This window comes from Perissodus microlepis, chromosome 6, assembly GCF_051167445.1.
Source record: "Perissodus microlepis isolate ML-2025 ecotype Zambia chromosome 6, ASM5116744v1, whole genome shotgun sequence".
NCBI classification, from domain to species: domain Eukaryota; kingdom Metazoa; phylum Chordata; class Actinopteri; order Cichliformes; family Cichlidae; genus Perissodus; species Perissodus microlepis.
Genome location: NC_140466.1, coordinates 20,422,352 through 20,445,190, shown reverse-complemented (window position 1 = coordinate 20,445,190; position 22,839 = coordinate 20,422,352). Strand labels below are relative to the sequence as shown.

The 22,839-nt window shown below is 38.0% G+C and overlaps 1 protein-coding gene across 1 annotated transcript in view; it reads right to left on the bottom strand.

The window, feature by feature from the left end:
* Positions 1-8,161: 8,161 nt before the first annotated feature.
* The window catches only part of LOC146385571 (uncharacterized), a 30,518-nt gene continuing 15,840 nt past the window's right edge, over positions 8,162-22,839 (bottom strand). Inside the window, exons 16-29 of the mRNA XM_084931403.1 lie at positions 22,334-22,482; positions 22,013-22,081; positions 18,413-19,821; positions 18,075-18,139; positions 17,506-17,654; positions 17,185-17,253; positions 13,704-14,992; positions 13,366-13,430; positions 12,798-12,946; positions 12,477-12,545; positions 9,920-10,284; positions 9,692-9,753; positions 9,463-9,596; positions 8,162-9,293 (exon numbers count right to left, since the gene is read on the bottom strand). Of these exons, the coding sequence (XP_084787529.1) occupies positions 9,205-9,293; positions 9,463-9,596; positions 9,692-9,753; positions 9,920-10,284; positions 12,477-12,545; positions 12,798-12,946; positions 13,366-13,430; positions 13,704-14,992; positions 17,185-17,253; positions 17,506-17,654; positions 18,075-18,139; positions 18,413-19,821; positions 22,013-22,081; positions 22,334-22,482 (4,132 nt within the window). The 3' untranslated portion in view covers positions 8,162-9,204. The remainder of the gene's footprint in view (positions 9,294-9,462; positions 9,597-9,691; positions 9,754-9,919; positions 10,285-12,476; positions 12,546-12,797; positions 12,947-13,365; positions 13,431-13,703; positions 14,993-17,184; positions 17,254-17,505; positions 17,655-18,074; positions 18,140-18,412; positions 19,822-22,012; positions 22,082-22,333; positions 22,483-22,839) is intronic.

Below are 22,839 nucleotides of genomic sequence, written 5' to 3'. Positions count from 1 at the left end.
GGCAGATTGCCTCAATAATTAGTGTTTTTTTAAACCAGTCATTCATATGTGTAATGCAAGTGTTCTTTGTAGGCAGGGTAGACTACCACACATCTGTTCTTTTGTTTGTGAGAGTAAAGTGAGAAGACAGTGATTCCAGTGCTTTGTTTCTTGTACTCGACTGCAAATAAAATGACCCTTCTTATTTGGTTACGCATTTCATTATCAATACTGTAATATTTAATCATGAGACAATATGTTTATTATTTGATCATTTAAATTTGTCCTAATTTATATAATCACCATTTCAAATTGTACAAATTTAAATTCGAAGAATTGAAAAGTGTGTTTATCTTCTTCCATAGTGAATATATTTAAAGAGATTTTTTTTCTTGAGTCAGCTCTCTTTTCTTTTTTGTGAGCGATACAGCTACTTTATCAGAAACCTTTATCACAAATGGTCTTCATCAGATTGGTTGTCAAGGAAACATTGTTAAGGAAGGAAAACAGGGAGAAGGGGTCGAACTATGCCAAATTATGCAACAACTGGACTGATAATCAGATGCAACAGATCCTAGGGAGATATGAAGTCAAATCTGAAATTTCTCATTCAAATCATCATCAGTATGAAACACAGGGGATCAGGAAAGCGGGACACTCAGTGTCTATAGCCATCTGTAAAACATAGTGGAGGTTCTGTCATGCATTAGGGTTACATTACATTGCCAATGTTCTTGTTAGAATTAAGATTCACCATGCAAAACCTTCAGAAAAGCATCTGATTGGCAATTTTCTGATTTTCATTTTCATCTGCTTTTCAGCATGACAATGCTGACAATGATGACAGCTGGTGATTTAAGAGCATACATTGTAGGGTTATTGCTGGTGGACTGCCCAAAAGGTGATGGTATTTTTCTTTGGTGAAAATTTGAGCAATTTTGTGGTAAATGGAAAACTTTTAAAATCTAAAAGAATGGCTGAGTAAGTTTTGCTGCAGCTGCATCCATGTGTGCGGTGGTATTGGTGGTCATGGTAGTGTGTGTATTTAGTTCTTGAGAGCGTCTTGGTGTGACTGCTTTTCCCTCTCCTTTTTTCCTGTTGGCAAAGTGTTATGAGAGAATCCGCTGTTTTCACCCCACTGCTTGGTACATTTAAGGTGAATATGCTCACCTTGCATATTGTCCTAATCCATCCTTCCATTTCATCTAAAGAATGTGGAGGAGGATTAACAGAAATGTTTGCTTTTCTTCACCCTTACCATATTTCACCATCCCAGGCTATGCCATGAAGAGAACTGCACAGAGGCAAGAACTTCTTCATCAGTGGCTGGGTTCAAAACTAAAACAATCTCAAAATGTATTTTTGAATGTGAAGAGAAAGGATGTCAGCATATTTACATTTGGCAGGAAAAGTCAAGTTAACATTTCCTTAAACCCCCTGTTGTCATCCTGTATTTCACCAGCCTCAGTGCTCCACAGCTGACAATGCAACACGTTCTCATCCGACAATGGGTTCCAGCATCACTGTTAGTCCTTTTGTGTGTTCTTATCGTGAGAAACATGACAGCGAAAGAGTGTGGGTGAAATACTGGCCAGAATTTGACTTGAGTTTCTTGATATCGTTTAAATGTGGATGTGGAATGGACTTGCACTTACATAGCACCTTTCCAAGGTGCTTTCAACTTAAGGCATTCACACACACATTCATACAGTGCTTTTATCTATACCTTGGAACTTTGAGTAACATTCATACACACACGATGGATGGTTTGGGGGCAACTGGAGGATCAGTATTTTGCTCACAAATACTTTGACTCATGGGCAGGAAGAGCCAACGATTAGATTGGTAGATGACATGCTCCACCATCTTCCCCAAATGAAAAGTTATTTACCAAATAGTTATGGGTCACACAGACCACTGCTGTTTTTGAAAAAGTGGTACTCTTAAGAAATTACATTATATTTCAGAATTGTGAGAAATGCTGCACTCCTCTGTATACATAATTTGATTTATGTTTTCTATAAAATCTTTTCAACTTGTGGTCACTGCCTGTTGATATAAGGGCAGTTTAACCTTGTCTTACAGAGCACCAAAACTCTTGAATTTCAGGGACTAATTCTTGGGTTTATGCAGCCCTCTTCTGGCATGCCATTCTCATTACATATAGACAATGAGAACATAAATCAAATGCAACAATCATTAAATTATACATTATTATTGTTATATGCATCATGTATGCACAAACAACAAAGTCATTACTGTTTAAATAAACTATATATTTTCCCCAAACAGTAAATTGGTGAGTGGATTCCTCCCACGGTCTGCAATCCACAGTTGCTGAGGAACATACAACACATTTATGCATGTAGCTTATTTGTCTGGGTTTTTTTTTAAAGCAGTTCCTTCAGCATATTTATTTTCATTAGTGATAAAAGGATTTACAATCCTAAATTATTAATCGTTATTATTATTATTAGTAGTAGTATTACTAGTTTCTCTCACTCCTAATCAAACTTTAAATGGCAACATTATAAAAGTCTCTTGTTTTAAAATGTCCTTAGAAACAGTTTAATGTTTTCATCAACTGTTCTCTCAAATCTCCTCCAAGATTAAGGCCATTTTCTGTGGAGAAATAGCCTAATTTCTTATATTGCACAAATGGTAAGGCAAGACAAATTCACATGTAACAATTTGCTAAATGCACTACTAAAACATGTGTATCCCAGAAGCTTACCTGTTAAATCTAAGAAAAGACTGCTAGTGTTAGAAGCCTGCTTGTTTTGATGCTTTATAACATTTTTTCATATTGATACCCAATGACTAAAAAGTGAGAGTTCAATAAGGAGAGTTCATTAGAAGGAACTGAACATGATTTATAAATATACAAAATTCAATTATGCTATTTGGCAATTAGACTCTGATGGCCCATCACAGAAGAATGAAATCCCAGGGGTGACCTCCCAGAGTTTAGATGGTGGTGGTGGTAAAGACAAGATGGAGGCTTGGGTGGAGTGTCTTGTGTGAGACAGTGATGGGAAGGAAGTGGCTTGCATGAAGGAGACTGCAAGAGCGAATGAAAGATGAGCAGGGCGATTAAAGTACGCAGAGTGGAGGGTGACTGAATTGAAGAAGGCAGGCAGCAAGATGATTGGACTACAGTGATGATGTTGGCATTTGTTTTACAGTGGGGGAAAGTGATGTGAAAGAAAAGACTAGCAGCCAAAAACCTGGGAAAACGGGCTGATCAGTGAATACAGATGTTCTTTACTGAACTTATTATTGAAAAGGGTGGGCAGTGACATGGACAGTCAAGCTTGTCAATTTCATTTGTCAAATTCATACCATAGGTGCATCTACTAAAAATCTTGGATAAGTAAGAATTTTGTTGACCTTAACAACAAGGTCAAAGGTCAAGTTTTCTGATAATCTTTTGAATGCAACATCTCAAGAAGTAAATGATATAGGATTTTGAAACTGATTCCAAAGGTGTATCTACTAAAAATCCCAAACTCAAGATCAGAAATGAACTTTTCTGAAAATCACCTATGGTTTTCAAATTTACACCATGGGTAGGGATGGGAATCGAGAACTGATATTTATAGAGAACCATTACCTAGTCGTCCAATCCTTTGGAATATTTAGTCTGATCACTGCTTACGCTTTCCATTTGCACTTGAGCTTTGATCTGCTGATTTCAGTTGCTGTGGCAGAGGAGGAAAGTAGTGGTGTAGAGCGTGAATATGAATATTACTTTTATTTTTTGGCAAAAAAGGAGGAGAGCACAGTGATGAAAGGCAAACTGCATGCAGGAGAGAAACAGTTACATTATGCTACCAACACAAGTTTGGCACAGACAGCATGCTAACGCTAAGCTAAGCCCCTGCCCAGCAGCCAGACCCTGAATTTCAACAAGTAACAAGCTGATGATCAGCCTCCATTTCTATTTCTGTTTATGTTTCTACAGTAGAATCACTGTGATGATTGCTTTGAAGTCTCTTTCTGCTGGTCTTCATCTTTGCTTGGTGCTGTCAGCTTTGTGGTCATACCTAAATACTAAAAGAAAGATAATAAGCTTTTGACATTTGAAATATTTTTAAGCATTTTTGGCAAAAGCTTCAAATTTTCAGCATTCAGAATGCATTTTTGCTCGTTAGCAGTAGCGGTTTTAGATACGGGCAACATGGGCGGTTGCCCGGGGCGGTATCGTGGTGGGGGGCGGCATCACGGGCATCGGCAAAAAAAAAAAAAAATCTCTGGCTGGCTGGAGCAGCATCTAATAATAATCAACTCGCAAAATAAAACAAAATAAAAACAAACCAACAAACACGAAAACACCAGACATTATAATACAGACTTATAATTTGCACCGATGTTTTTTCGTAATTCTGTACACGAAAAGTGAGCGCGAGAGCCCTCGGTGGGCCTGCTTGCTGCTGAAGTCAAAGTAAACTTTATTGTCATCTCCGCTACATACAGTCCAGTATATAGAGAGACGAGATAACGAGGCTCCAGTTACAGCAGTGCAAGTAAACAATCAATATATATAAAAAGAGTAAGAAAATAAATATACACTTTAGGACTTGGGGTAATGGGATCAATAACAGTTTAAAATTTAAAATTTTCAGTTTGATGATTTAAAGTCTCACACACAACCCGTCGAAAGGGGAGGGAGACCCGCTGCTTCCAAATAGAGCACATTTCATTTATAATGTTGTAAATCCAAGCCCATTATGTATTCATGATTTGAATCCTGGGTTGTGTGAAATCCCAGAAATAAACCCTAGACAAAGTGAATCTGTGAACTAAGGTGTAGGTCTATTAGGTCATGTTGTGGTGATCCTTGAGTTGAGGGATTTGTGTTCATACTGGAGTGCAAAATTAAAACAAATGGAAGATGGACAAGAAAAGTTCAAAGCCACCAGGTGCTCAGTTTAGAAAAAAGAGAAAAGAAGAGGAGGAGAAACGAGCAAAAGATACAGGTAAGCAGATGTGTCATTGGATAATGGCAGGTCATCCTGAAACAATCAGAATCAGAATACTTTATTAATCCCTAAGGAAATTATGTGCGTTACAGTTGCTCCAAGAAGAAATGGTAAAAATAGCAACAGTAACAGACTAAACTCCAAACAATACATTATATTACATATTTTAATATTAATTAGTCATTGTTAATTGTTGATTTGTCCTGTTCTCATTGTATGACGAATTATGATGGCTGTTTGGTAGCCGTTTGCATACTATGCATACTCTCTCTCTCTTCACATGTGTGTGTGTGTGTGTGTACAACAGTTTTATGTTAATGTACAATCCTTAATATGTTTTGTGTGTGTGTGTGTGTGTGTATGGGGGGGGTTGGGGGGCGCGCCACAGGGAGTGTTCGCCCAGGGCGCCAAACAGGCTAGGACCGCCACTGCTCATTAGAATAGGGATTTGTGTTGGTGTGTGAGGCTGTAGCCTCAGGTTTACATTGTTAGATGGTAATCGTGAGACAGTATGTTTCAGCTGTTTTACAGAGCAATACGAAAGTAATGTAACAAGTACTATAATAAATAACTTTCTCTTTGAAGTAATTACAAAGTAACGTATTGCATTACTTTTATGAGAAGTGTTTTGTACAACAATAATAATAATATTTTCTTATGTTTTTTGAGGAACACCGATCTCCAACATGCACAAACATTTCACTAAACAGCATGCAATTAATTTGCACAAATTTAATGTCTTTTGACTTTTGTAATGTCAGAATTGCTAAAATCCTATCAATTCCCCATCTCTAACCAAGTGCATCTACTAGAAGGCTAAGGGGAAGCACTTGCAGTCACCAGTATTTTATATGACATACATAAAGTAAATGCTCAGGATAATGTCCTGTAAAAATACTTTTTTACAACATCTTTTTAGTTTTGTGTTGATTGTTGGAGTTTAAGAAAAGGAGTGTATGGATATGACCCATTTTCCAGAACAGATAAGAATGTAAGTTGTGGAGCTTGGTGTGCAGTGTGACTTGTAAATAAAAACAATTTTGTACACAACCTATTGAACCCAGTTCTTTTTATTCTTCTACTGGACAGAGAAGACGCAGACTCAGAGTGGTCAAAGTATTTATAATCATTTTATTCAATCATCTTCCGGAAGAGAGATGTGCACAGCGCTAAGCCACTTGCAGATCTGAAGCATTAAGCCAGATGTGTATAATATAGTCTGTTATTTTGGTACTCACGTCATACACAGTTTTGATCAAAGCAACTTCTTTACCTCTGCCCTTACTTGATGTGTGTGTGTGTGTGTGTGTGTGTGTGTGTGTGTGTGTGTGTGTGTGTGTGTGTGTGTGTGTGTGTGTGTTGCTTAGTTCCGCTTTTCTGTCTGTACATGGGTTTTCTGTTCTTAATATACTGCTCTGCACAAGACTTCCTGTTCTGCACAGTTCCAGTCTGGCTGAGCAATTGGTTTGTGAGTCAAAGCTGGCCTTCCTTTATACAGGCCTTTATTATTAAAATACATAAAACAAAATACACAGAAAATAAGCACTAGAAAAGATATATATTCCTTAATAAACCAGAGATTTCACAGCTTTTCATGTACTTCTACCTCTCTCACCATCAGACCTATAAGAGTTCAAGTTTGCTTTGGAAATCATGGATACAGCTAATGAGTGACCATTAGTGTGATCAACATGAAGTCTCCATCCTAAACACAAGCAGAGTCTGAGAGTTACACTTCCACAAGAAGAGCCCATTTACAACTATTGAATTTATTTGGACATTGTGGGATTATAATATTATTTTATGCCATGTTAGACCCCTAATTAAAGATTGTGAATTATTATGTAGTTTTAGTTTGCATTATTCTCCTGAATTAGAAGAAGGTGATAACTATTACATTTGTTAAACTGATTTGCATTACATTAGACTGCTGATTTATTGTGAATGAATGATATTGTTTTATGATGCATTATACTGCTGAGTTATAAGAAATACTGTTCGCAGAAAGTCATCGCCTTATTTGTCTGATTAGAAGAGAACAGAACATACTGGAGAGGTTTTCTGCCCCATCTCAGCAGGAGCAGATAAACAGGGAGCCAAGGTCGTAGCTTAGGCACTGTGTGAGAGAAAGAATGTGAATGTTTAGGCTTTTATGATTAGGTGGGGGCCACTAGAGGCTATAAGAGTTTGATCAATGCTCCACCATTTTGAGATCTGATGCTGTCTGCGTACGGTGTCCATCTCCCACACGTGTGATCATTAAAATCATCGTTTGACTCAACCCGGCCGGACCAGTGTTGTTATTTTGGTTTTTCCTCTTGTATCCATCCCCAATATTTGAATCCGTAACAACATTTAGAACAATAAAATAAATGCTACATTACAGTACAGTGAGAGCAGGTATATCCATTGAGGTTGAGCTGCAGGTGTGATACACAGAGAATTAAAAAACAATATTGTGTAAATGGATTGTTGTCTGCTGCTTTGCTCCTTCATTTGAAAGTACATCAAAGCCTGTGGTCCTCTACCTGTAGTAGAGTAGTTTGTAAACAGTAGTTTGCAAGGAAAACACATTTGTACTTGTTTCTTGGTAGCTCCTGTTGTTTTTTCCTGGATTCTGGTAGTAGCTAGGGATACATTCATGACTATGGCTAACAGCCAGTCTTAACAATCCCAGTTTGATCTATAATCTACTATCCTTGGATATCGGCTCTGAAAATAATAGGTCTAGTAATAAGATGACACATCTTTGGTAAAGAAGTTCAATACAGCAACACTTTGTTTGTGTTAGTTGGCTTGACAAAACCTAAGCCCCAGTTAAAGATTTCATACCTGTTCATTGAGGTGTCAAAAGTAGAGACCGTCTGTACTTTAGTAGAAGTACAGATACCAGTGTTAAAGAATACTGCAATAAAAGTTGAAGTACTGATTCAACTCCTTTACTCAAGTAAAAGTAAAAAAGTACAGGTTGTGAAATATACTTCACACTACTTCCACTACAGTGACAACATTACTACATAAAAGTAGCTTCTTGAAGACAATTTCGACCACCTATTTTTATGCAGAGCCAACTGAACCTTGTGCTATATCAATGTTCACGTGTTTAAGGTTCACATGGTGATTTAGGCACTTGCTTGACACAGAACACTCTGACTTTAATCTCAAAATAGCTCCTTAACGCATTAATTATTTTGTAGTACACAAACCTGGTAATTGTCATAATCTTTATTTTTATAAATATAAAGTTCACAAATCTACAAATCACATTCACCACACCACTAATAATTATTATTTGCAGTAGTTTTTCCTTCTTCTGATATTAAAAGGAAAAAATGCAGTGAAAAAACAGAGTAAAAGAGATGGCATTTAAAAATCACAAGAAGCATATTAAGCCTAAGATTCTAGTACTTGGTTGAATAAATAATGGTTTTATTAATTTCATTATAGAGGCATACAGATCTTTTAATCAATGCACTAATTAATCAATGAAAAGAAGAAAAACAACTTATTTTTATTAAGACAGTAGTATGTAAATATTTTGCTAGACTAGTATGCTGATTCTCATTTAAAATCCACCTTCCAAACTATTCACCTGATACTGTATGATTATGACAGAATCAATCACTTGTCTGCTGCATCAAGATCATTTCAGTTCAACTCACATCATTAAATATGCACATCTTCTGTCAAAGGAGCTTGCAAAGAAAAGCGTCTGGACTTCTTTAAGTTACTTGCGGGGGGTGGTAAGTAACTTAAAGAAGTCCAGACGCTTTTCTTTGCAAGCTCCTTTGACTACGATGACCTGGATGACTGAGAACCTTCACAGACATGCACATCTTCTGTTTCACCATTTAACTCAATAATATGTTTGGATATTAATTCGCATCTTGCAATGCACATTGTAAATTAATATGTATGTTTTTTATAGTTTTTTTTTTTAATGCCACAATAGCAACGAAAACAAGTGCACTAACAAGCTAATGTGTTACTCACAAGTAACTGCCAATACGTTGCCAAAAAGTATTAGATATTTTGCACCATAAATTTGTGTCTGGAAAATACTATAAGATATATATATTAATCTTTTACACTCAGCACACATCTGAGCACCAAATTACTTCATCTTGGTAAATTTCATAATGCTAGCTTCTTATATCTTTTGTTTTTCCTTTGGTCGGCACACCGGGTTTTATAGCACAGTAAAAACTTTTGGTGAAGTCACTGGAGTGAACTTGAGTGCTGCCTACATGTTGATCATGATTTGTGCTACAGTCAACAGTGTTAGCGCCCATATGCCAATTGTAGACTGAAGACTGGTTGATGATGACACTCCTGGAATATTGAAAAAAAAAAAAAGTACCTCCATAAAATTCTCTGGACTTATAAACTTGAGTTCTTATCTTGCTTTTATGTGTAACACTGACAGCACAATTATACAACATTATATAGGGTAGTTTACATTAATAAATTCAAACTGCAGAATATGTGGCCAGAAACTTACTTATACTGCCTTGTATGATGTCCAGTGTGGTATTTTGGAGTGCTTTTGTCAGCGCTGTAGTTGCATTAGTTAGTGATGGAACCGAGTTTTGATCTTGGAACACAAGAGTCATGTTGACAACTACTGATCCATTCCTAGAATGACAAAGACAGAAGCAATACTTCTTAAAAGCAGTTGAAGGGCAGATATCTAAGAAAAACATAAGTCATGGACAGAAATTTAGCCTTACTTAAAGCTGTTAACCCTGGAGCGTAGGAATGATGCAAAGACATTTTTAACCAGTCTGTTTATCTGAAAGAGAACATTATTGTGAAGTGTTTACAAGTGTTTAATAAAGGTTAAAGAAAGAAATGAAAGTCTCTTAAATCATATATAGTTCCAAGAATATATACATTTTACATTATTATGCTAGCCGACATTTAGGTTTGTTTGTTAGCACATAGTATTGGTGTCTTACCTCTTTAATCACTGTTTGAGCCAAAGTCTGAAAAGCTGATGAGCTTGGGACTGAGAGGTCTGTTATAAAGGTTTGGTTGAGACTGAATTGTAGACCAAGGGTTCCTTCATTTGCAGAAGGAGGATCTGTTGATGCAGTGCTGGTAGTTGTTGTGGGTAATGTTGTCACTGTAGTGGAAGTGGTTGTTGTATTTGGAGACACAGTTGTAGCTGCAGTTGTATTGGAACCCACTGTTGGAGCTGCAGTTGTATTGGAACCCACAGTTGTGGCTGCAGTTGTATTGGAACCCACTGTTGTGGCTGCAGTTGTATTAGAGCCCAAAGTTGTCGCTGTATTTGAGGAAGCATTCGTGCCATTGGCAGTAGCTGAGGCGATAGATATAGTTGGAACAAATGTCAGTTACAATATATTAATTTTACAAATGGAGAATTAAAGAATTTCATGAACATGCCACAGATAGGACATTCACTTTTATTATAAACTGGTACATACTGTATTTTATTAAAGAAAAACATGTTTTCTCATAGTCATGGATTGATTTAACAGACACTGATTTTCCTGGCGATAGAGGTTAAAGGTGAGGCTCCTCTTTACTTGTGTGGTTAGACTGAGTGTTGATGAGTTTATGCTGACTGCAAATGAGTTTGGGATAAGTGGTGTTGAAATCATGTTTACCTGTAGTGAAGTTGTGCTGAGTGGGGTGAGAGCATGCTGACTGGTGCTGTTGGTGAGCATTATAGTGAGGTGATTTGGTGAGGTCATGTGAAGTGGTGTTACAGGTGTGTTGATTTGTGGTGAGGTTGTAGAGACTACTGGTAAGGTCATGTTGAATGGTGCCATTGGTGCTAATGGTACTATGGTCACCTTAATTGGTGTAACTGGGTTAACTGCTGTTCAAGTCATGTTGACTTGTAGTGAGGTTGTACTGAGTGCCAATGGGCTTGTGCTGACTGGTGCTATTGATTTGGATGGTGCTGAGGGCATGTTATCTGGTGTGGCTGAGGTTGAGTTTAGGGATGGACCGATCCGATATTACGGTATCAGTCCGATACTGACCTAAATTACTGGATCGGATATTGGAGAGAAATAAAAAATGTAATCCGATCCATTAAATATCACAAAAGCACTTTACAAAACTTGCAACATGGCGTAACTCAGCTCATAACCTTAGCGCGTCGGAGCAGTATGCGTCACGTGATAGAGCGGCTGTGGCGTGCGAAACTTGTTGGCGGTCAGCATTTGGATCCTCGCTACCAAACCGGCATTTCATCTCCGAGAAAGTTATCCCAGAGAGAAGTAAAGCAAGTGTGTAAGTTCATTTCTGGATGTTTGTAAAGCATTCCCACGTTAAGCTTAACAACCGATATATGGAGCGACTGCCTCTTCTCTCTCCCTCCCCCTCCTGTTACTACTTCAATCATCAAACTGATCAATGATCAGCTGATCGGCTTTTCTGTTGCGAGCCCCGTTTCTCTTGTTTATTTATCGCCCACTTTGCACCAGAAAGAGGAAACCAGCGGCTGAACAACAGCAGCACGTTTAAGCTTGATAAGCTGTTCTTAGAATTTATTTAAGATTACTTTCTACACCAGGATCCTTTTCTACGTAGCTGACGGCTGGTAACTGTGCAGGGACGGATCTAGCAAGGTTTTGCCAGGGGGGCAGGTAGGGCATTAACAATGAAAAGGGGGGCCCAAAGAATATGTTTCTTTCTTATTCTCATTTAAAATGTCTAGCTATTAATGAACAATTATCGGAATCTTACAACCAAAGTTTTAATCAGAGGTAAAATGTATAGAAGTCCATTACTGTATATAGTAACTATTAAGTCTAATATATACCCTAGTAAGCTATAGTACCTTTTCCATCTGTGCAGTCTGCAATTCTGTTGAAGAAAGATGCTGAATCTATTTAATTATTGTAGAAAAATAATTGATTTCTGTGCATTTTTTTTACACGTGCATTAAATTAAGGTTGATTACGTCGATTATGCATCATGAGGCAGAGGGTGGGGGGTAGTTCCCTGTTGTTGTTTTTTTGCTGGGAGTTTGCAACCCTATTAGTTAGGTTGTTTAATATTTCTGGTAAGTACTCTTTAAAATACCAGAATAGGGAGGATGGTGTAGGTTTAAGTTTATTAGCTCAGTATTGCTGAACTATGAAATATTTTGTGTGCAGTGTGTTTTTTACATACAGGTATAACAGAATAGCTTTAGTGTTTTGTTTTTAAAACGTGAGTATGAACCTATATAAAATGCAGAAAGATATTAAAAAAACTGTTTTATTGATTAAAAAATAAACTATATCGGATTCCTATCGGTATCAGCAGGTATCCAAACTTATGATATCGGTATCGGTATTGGACATGAAAAAGTGGTATCGTGCCATCTCTAGTTGAGTTCAGTGGAATCAATATCACATTAAATGTTGTTAGCACAGAGGTCGTGTTGAGTGGTGGTGAGGCTGGATAAAATGGTTATAAGAGTGAGGCTGTATGATGGTGTTACATGCTTGTGATAATCACATGTAAAAATTCATAGTTATTTCATGGTAATACCTGGTGTGGTACTTGGATTCATTGTTGAAGATGATGTTGTGATTTGCTCTGTTGGTGTTATTGTCACAGCTGGAAATCACAATATTAAATAAGTTATTGCACAGTCTTGTGACTATTTCCTTGTTCACAAATGAATAGTGTTTAAAGACATTAAACACTATTCATTTAAGATGTGATGGAATCAAAGTAATTATTTTCAATCAAATGCTGCAAAGGAATATTTTCATATATGTCGATATATTTGATATCGACATCCAAAATAACAATTTATGACAATAAATGATCAGGAAGGATGAAACAACAAATTACATGAGGACCGACCTTTTGCTGAAATAGATGAAGTGTTAACTGAGAGGTTAAAAGTTGAGCTTGCAACAGCTTCTGTCAAAGTTGCAACTACAGAGCTGATATTTGGTAATGTGCTGACACCATTGAATATCAGCTCAGCATCAACCACAATGGATCCTTGACTGTAAAGGAAAAATGTAGTGATTTTCTATGCTTTCATTTTATTTGTCAAATCTTTATCACTGATTAGCCTTACATCAAGAAGGCAAGAATGAACTTATTAAATCTATTGTTAAAAATAAAAGGTAAATGGTTAGTTGTCTGGATGCATGCTCAATCATCCGGTATAGTAAAAAAGTTGAATCTTTTCATCTGGACATAAATTTTCAGTGGGAGAAATGTTTTGTCACTGTTCCAAGTGAATTCTTCAGTCTCAGTTGATTGCAGGTTTCTGCAGCCATATAAACAGTACCTTTGCACAACAACTGAAACTAGCCAACTGACCTCACAATGGTCTGTGAGGTCAGTTCCTTGATCATTAAATGGTTAGTAGCTAATAAATGTTTAGTTTTAGAAAGTAATCTTAAGCTGTGTTTCTTACCTGAAACTATTGATGACAGTTCGATTAAAGCTAGGTCCAAATTTTTTACTATAGACGTTGTTGAGCTAGGAATAAATTGTATTGAAAGATATATAAATACATATCATATGAAATGAAATTTAAAATAAGTCATGCCACAAAGATTTCATACATTTTATGTTTCATGTATACGTTCCCTTGCACATCATAAAATTCTTAGTTATTTGGAGTAACCAGCTAGAATTGTATCTATTCATATTTTTTATATATCTGTTGATTAAGTGCATTCAGATCGAAAGAACAAAGAAGTTTGGATAAGTAGACTTTTTGGGAAGGCTAAAAAAATTCCAAGAACTCACCTGTTCAGTCACTGTTGATTCTAACTTTTTATAGGCTGGTGAGCTTTTGTTTGCAAGTTCTGGTGAAAAGGGTTCCTGCAGCTTAAATCCTAAATTGATTTTAGGTGCTAGTGTTGGCGTGGCAGTTGTAGTTGTGGTTGGAGCTGCAGTTGTATTGGAACCCACTGTTGTGGCTGCAGTTGTATTGAAAACCACACTTGGAGCTGTAGTTGTATTAGAACCAACTGTTGTGGCTGCAGTTGCATTGAAAACCACACTTGGAGCTGTAGTTGTATTGGAAACCACTGTTGTGGCTGCAGTTGTATTAGAAACTACTGTTGTGGCTGCAGTTGTATTGGAACCCACTGTTGTGGCTGCAGTTGTATTGGAACCAACTGTTGTGGCTGCAGTTGTATTGAAAACCACACTTGGAGCTGTAGTTGTATTGGAAACCACTGTTGTGGCTGCAGTTGTATTGGAACCCACAGCTGTAGCTGCAGTTGTATTGGAACCCACTGTTGTGGCTGCAGTTGTATTGGAACCAACTGTTGTGGCTGCAGTTGTATTGAAAACCACACTTGGAGCTGTAGTTGTATTGGAACCCACTGTTGTGGCTGCAGTTGTATTGGAACCCACAGCTGTAGCTGCAGTTGTATTGGAACCCACTGTTGTGGCTGCAGTTGTATTGGAACCAACTGTTGTGGCTGCAGTTGTATTGAAAACCACACTTGGAGCTGTAGTTGTATTGGAACCCACTGTTGTGGCTGCAGTTGTATTGGAACCCACTGTTGTGGCTGTAGTTGTATTGGAACCCACTGTTGTGGCTGTAGTTGTATTAGAACCAACTGTTGTGGCTGCAGTTGTATTGGAACCCACTGTTGTGGCTGCAGTTGTATTGGAACCCACTGTTGTGGCTGTAGTTGTATTGGAACCCACTGTTGTGGCTGTAGTTGTATTAGAACCAACTGTTGTGGCTGCAGTTGTATTGAAAACCACACTTGGAGCTGTAGTTGTATTGGAACCCACTGTTGTGGCTGCAGTTGTATTGGAACCCACAGCTGTAGCTGCAGTTGTATTGGAACCCACTGTTGTGGCTGCAGTTGTATTGGAACCCACTGTTGTGGCTGCAGTTGTATTGAAAACCACACTTGGAGCTGTAGTTGTATTGGAACCCACTGTTGTGGCTGCAGTTGTATTGGAACCCACAGCTGTAGCTGCAGTTGTATTGGAACCCACTGTTGTGGCTGCAGTTGTATTAGAGCCCAAAGTTGTCGCTGTATTTGAGGAAGCATTCGTGCCATTGGCAGTAGCTGAGGCGATAGATATAGTTGGAACAAATGTCAGTTACAATATATTAATTTTACAAATGGAGAATTAAAGAATTTCATGAACATGCCACAGATAGGACATTCACTTTTATTATAAACTGGTACATACTGTATTTTATTAAAGAAAAACATGTTTTCTCATAGTCATGGATTGATTTAACAGACACTGATTTTCCTGGCGATAGAGGTTAAAGGTGAGGCTCCTCTTTACTTGTGTGGTTAGACTGAGTGTTGATGAGTTTATGCTGACTGCAAATGAGTTTGGGATAAGTGGTGTTGAAATCATGTTTACCTGTAGTGAAGTTGTGCTGAGTGGGGTGAGAGCATGCTGACTGGTGCTGTTGGTGAGCATTATAGTGAGGTGATTTGGTGAGGTCATGTGAAGTGGTGTTAAAGGTGTGTTGACTTGTGGTGAGGTTGTAGAGACTACTGGTAAGGTCATGTTGAATGGTGCCATTGGTGCTAATGGTACTATGGTCACCTTAATTGGTGTAACTGGGTTAACTGCTGTTCAAGTCATGTTGACTTGTAGTGAGGTTGTACTGAGTGCCAATGGGCTTGTGCTGACTGGTGCTATTGATTTGGATGGTGCTGAGGGCATGTTATCTGGTGTGGCTGAGGTTGAGTTTAGGGATGGACCGATCCGATATTACGGTATCAGTCCGATACTGACCTAAATTACTGGATCGGATATTGGAGAGAAATAAAAAAATGTAATCCGATCCATTAAATATCACAAAAGCACTTTACAAAACTTGCAACATGGCGTAACTCAGCTCATAACCTTAGCGCGTCGGAGCAGTATGCGTCACGTGATAGAGCGGCTGTGGCGTGCGAGACTTGTTGGCGGTCAGCATTTGGATCCTCGCTACCAAACCGGCATTTCATCTCCGAGAAAGTTATCCCAGAGAGAAGTAAAGCAAGTGTGTAAGTTCATTTCTGGATGTTTGTAAAGCATTCCCACGTTAAGCTTAACAACCGATATATGGAGCGACTGCCTCTTCTCTCTCCCTCCCCCTCCTGTTACTACTTCAATCATCAAACTGATCAATGATCAGCTGATCGGCTTTTCTGTTGCGAGCCCCGTTTCTCTTGTTTATTTATCGCCCACTTTGCACCAGAAAGAGGAAACCAGTGGCTGAACAACAGCAGCACGTTTAAGCTTGATAAGCTGTTCTTAGAATTTATTTAAGATTACTTTCTACACCAGGATCCTTTTCTACGTAGCTGACGGCTGGTAACTGTGCAGGGACGGATCTAGCAAGGTTTTGCCAGGGGGGCAGGTAGGGCATTAACAGGGAAAAGGGGGGCCCAAAGAATATGTTTCTTTCTTATTCTCATTTAAAATGTCTAGCTATTAATAAACAATTATCTGAATCTTACAACCAAAGTTTTAATCAGAGGTAAAATGTATAGAAGTCCATTACTGTATATAGTAACTATTAAGTCTAATATATACCCTAGTAAGCTATAGTACCTTTTCCATCTGTGCAGTCTGCAATTCTGTTGAAGAAAGATGCTGAATCTATTTAATTATTGTAGAAAAATAATTGATTTCTGTGCATTTTTTTTACACGTGCATTAAATTAAGGTTGATTACGTCGATTATGCATCATGAGGCAGAGGGTGGGGGGTAGTTCCCTGTTGTTGTTTTTTTGCTGGGAGTTTGCAACCCTATTAGTTAGGTTGTTTAATATTTCTGGTAAGTACTCTTTAAAATACCAGAATAGGGAGGATGGTGTAGGTTTAAGTTTATTAGCTCAGTATTGCTGAATTATGAAATATTTTGTGTGCAGTGTGTTTTTTACATACAGGTATAACAGAATAGCTTTAGTGTTTTGCTTTTAAAACGTGAGTATGAACCTATATAAAATGCAGCAAGATATTAAAAAACAGTTTTATTGATTAAAAAATAAACTATATCGGATTCCTATCGGTATCAGCAGGTATCCAAATTTATGATATCGGTATCGGTATTGGACATAAAAAAGTGGTATCGTGCCATCTCTAGTTGAGTTCAGTGGAATCAATATCACATTAAATGTTGTTAGCACAGAGGTCGTGTTGAGTGGTGGTGAGGCTGGATAAAATGGTTATAAGAGTGAGGCTGTATGATGGTGTTACATGCTTGTGATAATCACATGTAAAAATTCATAGTTATTTCATGGTAATACCTGGTGTGGTACTTGGATTCATTGTTGAAGATGATGTTGTGATTTGTTCTGTTGGTGTTATTGTCACAGCTGGAAATCACAATATTAAATAAGTTATTGCACAGTCTTGTGACTATTTCCTTGTTCACAAATGAATAGTGTTTAAAGACATTAAACACTATTCATTTAAGATGTGATGGAATCAAAGTAATTATTTTCAATCAAATGCTGCAAAGGAATATTTTCATATATGTCGATATATTTGATATCGACATCCAAAATAACAATTTATGACAATAAATGATCAGGAAGGATGAAACAACAAATTACATGAGGACCGACCTTTTGCTGAAATAGATGAAGTGTTAACTGAGAGGTTAAAAGTTGAGCTTGCAACAGCTTCTGTCAAAGTTGCAACTGCAGAGCTGATATTTGGTAATGTGCTGACATCATTGAATATCAGCTCAGCATCAACCACAATGGATCCTTGACTGTAAAGGAAAAATGTAGTGATTTTCTATGCTTTCATTTTATTTGTCAAATCTTTATCACTGATTAGCCTTACATCAAGAAGGCAAGAATGAACTTATTAAATCTATTGTTAAAAATAAAAGGTAAATGGTTAGTTGTCTGGATGCATGCTCAATCATCCGGTATAGTAAAAAAAGTTGAATCTTTTCATCTGGACATAAATTTTCAGTGGGAGAAATGTTTTGTCACTGTTCCAAGTGAATTCTTCAGTCTCAGTTGATTGCAGGTTTCTGCAGCCATATAAACAGTACCTTTGCACAACAACTGAAACTAGCCAACTGACCTCACAATGGTCTGTGAGGTCAGTTCCTTGATCATTAAATGGTTAGTAGCTAATAAATGTTTAGTTTTAGAAAGTAATCTTAAGCTGTGTTTCTTACCTGAAACTATTGATGACAGTTCGATTAAAGCTAGGTCCAAATTTTTTACTATAGACGTTGTTGAGCTAGGAATAAATTGTATTGAAAGATATATAAATACATATCATATGAAATGAAATTTAAAATAAGTCATGCCACAAAGTTTTCATACATTTTATGTTTCATGTATACGTTCCCTTGCACATCATAAAATTCTTAGTTATTTGGAGTAACCAGCTAGAATTGTATCTATTCATATTTTTTATATATCTGTTGATTAAGTGCATTCAGATCGAAAGAACAAAGAAGTTTGGATAAGTAGACTTTTTGGGAAGGCTAAAAAAATTCCAAGAACTCACCTGTTCAGTCACTGTTGATTCTAACTGTTTATAGCCTGGTGAGCTTTTGTTTGCAAGTTCTGGTGAAAAGGGTTCCTGCAGCTTAAATCCTAAATTGATTTTAGGTGCTAGTGTTGGCGTGGCAGTTGTAGTTGTGGTTGGAGCTGCAGTTGTATTGGAACCCACTGTTGTGGCTGCAGTTGTATTGAAAACCACACTTGGAGCTGTAGTTGTATTAGAAACAACTGTTGTGGCTGCAGTTGCATTGAAAACCACACTTGGAGCTGTAGTTGTATTGGAAACCACTGTTGTGGCTGCAGTTGTATTAGAAACTACTGTTGTGGCTGCAGTTGTATTGGAACCCACTGTTGTGGCTGCAGTTGTATTGGAACCAACTGTTGTGGCTGCAGTTGTATTGAAAACCACACTTGGAGCTGTAGTTGTATTGGAAACCACTGTTGTGGCTGCAGTTGTATTGGAACCCACAGCTGTAGCTGCAGTTGTATTGGAACCCACTGTTGTGGCTGCAGTTGTATTGGAACCAACTGTTGTGGCTGCAGTTGTATTGAAAACCACACTTGGAGCTGTAGTTGTATTGGAACCCACTGTTGTGGCTGCAGTTGTATTGGAACCCACAGCTGTAGCTGCAGTTGTATTGGAACCCACTGTTGTGGCTGCAGTTGTATTGGAACCAACTGTTGTGGCTGCAGTTGTATTGAAAACCACACTTGGAGCTGTAGTTGTATTGGAACCCACTGTTGTGGCTGCAGTTGTATTGGAACCCACAGCTGTAGCTGCAGTTGTATTGGAACCCACTGTTGTGGCTGCAGTTGTATTGGAACCAACTGTTGTGGCTGCAGTTGTATTGAAAACCACACTTGGAGCTGTAGTTGTATTGGAACCCACTGTTGTGGCTGCAGTTGTATTGGAACCCACTGTTGTGGCTGTAGTTGTATTGGAACCCACTGTTGTGGCTGTAGTTGTATTAGAACCAACTGTTGTGGCTGCAGTTGTATTGGAACCCACTGTTGTGGCTGCAGTTGTATTGGAACCCACTGTTGTGGCTGTAGTTGTATTAGAACCAACTGTTGTGGCTGCAGTTGTATTGAAAACCACACTTGGAGCTGTAGTTGTATTGGAACCCACTGTTGTGGCTGCAGTTGTATTGGAACCCACAGCTGTAGCTGCAGTTGTATTGGAACCCACTGTTGTGGCTGCAGTTGTATTGGAACCAACTGTTGTGGCTGCAGTTGTATTGAAAACCACACTTGGAGCTGTAGTTGTATTGGAACCCACTGTTGTGGCTGCAGTTGTATTGGAACCCACAGCTGTAGCTGCAGTTGTATTGGAACCCACTGTTGTGGCTGCAGTTGTATTAGAGCCCAAAGTTGTCGCTGTATTTGAGGAAGCATTCGTGCCATTGGCAGTAGCTGAGGCGATAGATATAGTTGGAACAAATGTCAGTTACAATATATTAATTTTACAAATGGAGAATTAAAGAATTTCATGAACATGCCACAGATAGGACATTCACTTTTATTATAAACTGGTACATACTGTATTTTATTAAAGAAAAACATGTTTTCTCATAGTCATGGATTGATTTAACAGACACTGATTTTCCTGGCGATAGAGGTTAAAGGTGAGGCTCCTCTTTACTTGTGTGGTTAGACTGAGTGTTGATGAGTTTATGCTGACTGCAAATGAGTTTGGGATAAGTGGTGTTGAAATCATGTTTACCTGTAGTGAAGTTGTGCTGAGTGGGGTGAGAGCATGCTGACTGGTGCTGTTGGTGAGCATTATAGTGAGGTGATTTGGTGAGGTCATGTGAAGTGGTGTTAAAGGTGTGTTGACTTGTGGTGAGGTTGTAGAGACTACTGGTAAGGTCATGTTGAATGGTGCCATTGGTGCTAATGGTACTATGGTCACCTTAATTGGTGTAACTGGGTTAACTGCTGTTCAAGTCACGTTGACTTGTAGTGAGGTTGTACTGAGTGCCAATGGGCTTGTGCTGACTGGTGCTATTGATTTGGATGGTGCTGAGGGCATGTTATCTGGTGTGGCTGAGGTTGAGTTTAGGGATGGACCGATCCGATATTACGGTATCAGTCCGATACTGACCTAAATTACTGGATCGGATATTGGAGAGAAATAAAAAATGTAATCCGATCCATTAAATATCACAAAAGCACTTTACAAAACTTGCAACATGGCGTAACTCAGCTCATAACCTTAGCGCGTCGGAGCAGTATGCGTCACGTGATAGAGCGGCTGTGGCGTGCGAAACTTGTTGGCGGTCAGCATTTGGATCCTCGCTACCAAACCGGCATTTCATCTCCGAGAAAGTTATCCCAGAGAGAAGTAAAGCAAGTGTGTAAGTTCATTTCTGGATGTTTGTAAAGCATTCCCACGTTAAGCTTAACAACCGATATATGGAGCGACTGCCTCTTCTCTCTCCCTCCCCCTCCTGTTACTACTTCAATCATCAAACTGATCAATGATCAGCTGATCGGCTTTTCTGTTGCGAGCCCCGTTTCTCTTGTTTATTTATCGCCCACTTTGCACCAGAAAGAGGAAACCAGTGGCTGAACAACAGCAGCACGTTTAAGCTTGATAAGCTGTTCTTAGAATTTATTTAAGATTACTTTCTACACCAGGATCCTTTTCTACGTAGCTGACGGCTGGTAACTGTGCAGGGACGGATCTAGCAAGGTTTTGCCAGGGGGGCAGGTAGGGCATTAACAGGGAAAAGGGGGGCCCAAAGAATATGTTTCTTTCTTATTCTCATTTAAAATGTCTAGCTATTAATAAACAATTATCTGAATCTTACAACCAAAGTTTTAATCAGAGGTAAAATGTATAGAAGTCCATTACTGTATATAGTAACTATTAAGTCTAATATATACCCTAGTAAGCTATAGTACCTTTTCCATCTGTGCAGTCTGCAATTCTGTTGAAGAAAGATGCTGAATCTATTTAATTATTGTAGAAAAATAATTGATTTCTGTGCATTTTTTTTACACGTGCATTAAATTAAGGTTGATTACGTCGATTATGCATCATGAGGCAGAGGGTGGGGGGTAGTTCCCTGTTGTTGTTTTTTTGCTGGGAGTTTGCAACCCTATTAGTTAGGTTGTTTAATATTTCTGGTAAGTACTCTTTAAAATACCAGAATAGGGAGGATGGTGTAGGTTTAAGTTTATTAGCTCAGTATTGCTGAATTATGAAATATTTTGTGTGCAGTGTGTTTTTTACATACAGGTATAACAGAATAGCTTTAGTGTTTTGCTTTTAAAACGTGAGTATGAACCTATATAAAATGCAGCAAGATATTAAAAAACAGTTTTATTGATTAAAAAATAAACTATATCGGATTCCTATCGGTATCAGCAGGTATCCAAATTTATGATATCGGTATCGGTATTGGACATAAAAAAGTGGTATCGTGCCATCTCTAGTTGAGTTCAGTGGAATCAATATCACATTAAATGTTGTTAGCACAGAGGTCGTGTTGAGTGGTGGTGAGGCTGGATAAAATGGTTATAAGAGTGAGGCTGTATGATGGTGTTACATGCTTGTGATAATCACATGTAAAAATTCATAGTTATTTCATGGTAATACCTGGTGTGGTACTTGGATTCATTGTTGAAGATGATGTTGTGATTTGTTCTGTTGGTGTTATTGTCACAGCTGGAAATCACAATATTAAATAAGTTATTGCACAGTCTTGTGACTATTTCCTTGTTCACAAATGAATAGTGTTTAAAGACATTAAACACTATTCATTTAAGATGTGATGGAATCAAAGTAATTATTTTCAATCAAATGCTGCAAAGGAATATTTTCATATATGTCGATATATTTGATATCGACATCCAAAATAACAATTTATGACAATAAATGATCAGGAAGGATGAAACAACAAATTACATGAGGACCGACCTTTTGCTGAAATAGATGAAGTGTTAACTGAGAGGTTAAAAGTTGAGCTTGCAACAGCTTCTGTCAAAGTTGCAACTGCAGAGCTGATATTTGGTAATGTGCTGACATCATTGAATATCAGCTCAGCATCAACCACAATGGATCCTTGACTGTAAAGGAAAAATGTAGTGATTTTCTATGCTTTCATTTTATTTGTCAAATCTTTATCACTGATTAGCCTTACATCAAGAAGGCAAGAATGAACTTATTAAATCTATTGTTAAAAATAAAAGGTAAATGGTTAGTTGTCTGGATGCATGCTCAATCATCCGGTATAGTAAAAAAAGTTGAATCTTTTCATCTGGACATAAATTTTCAGTGGGAGAAATGTTTTGTCACTGTTCCAAGTGAATTCTTCAGTCTCAGTTGATTGCAGGTTTCTGCAGCCATATAAACAGTACCTTTGCACAACAACTGAAACTAGCCAACTGACCTCACAATGGTCTGTGAGGTCAGTTCCTTGATCA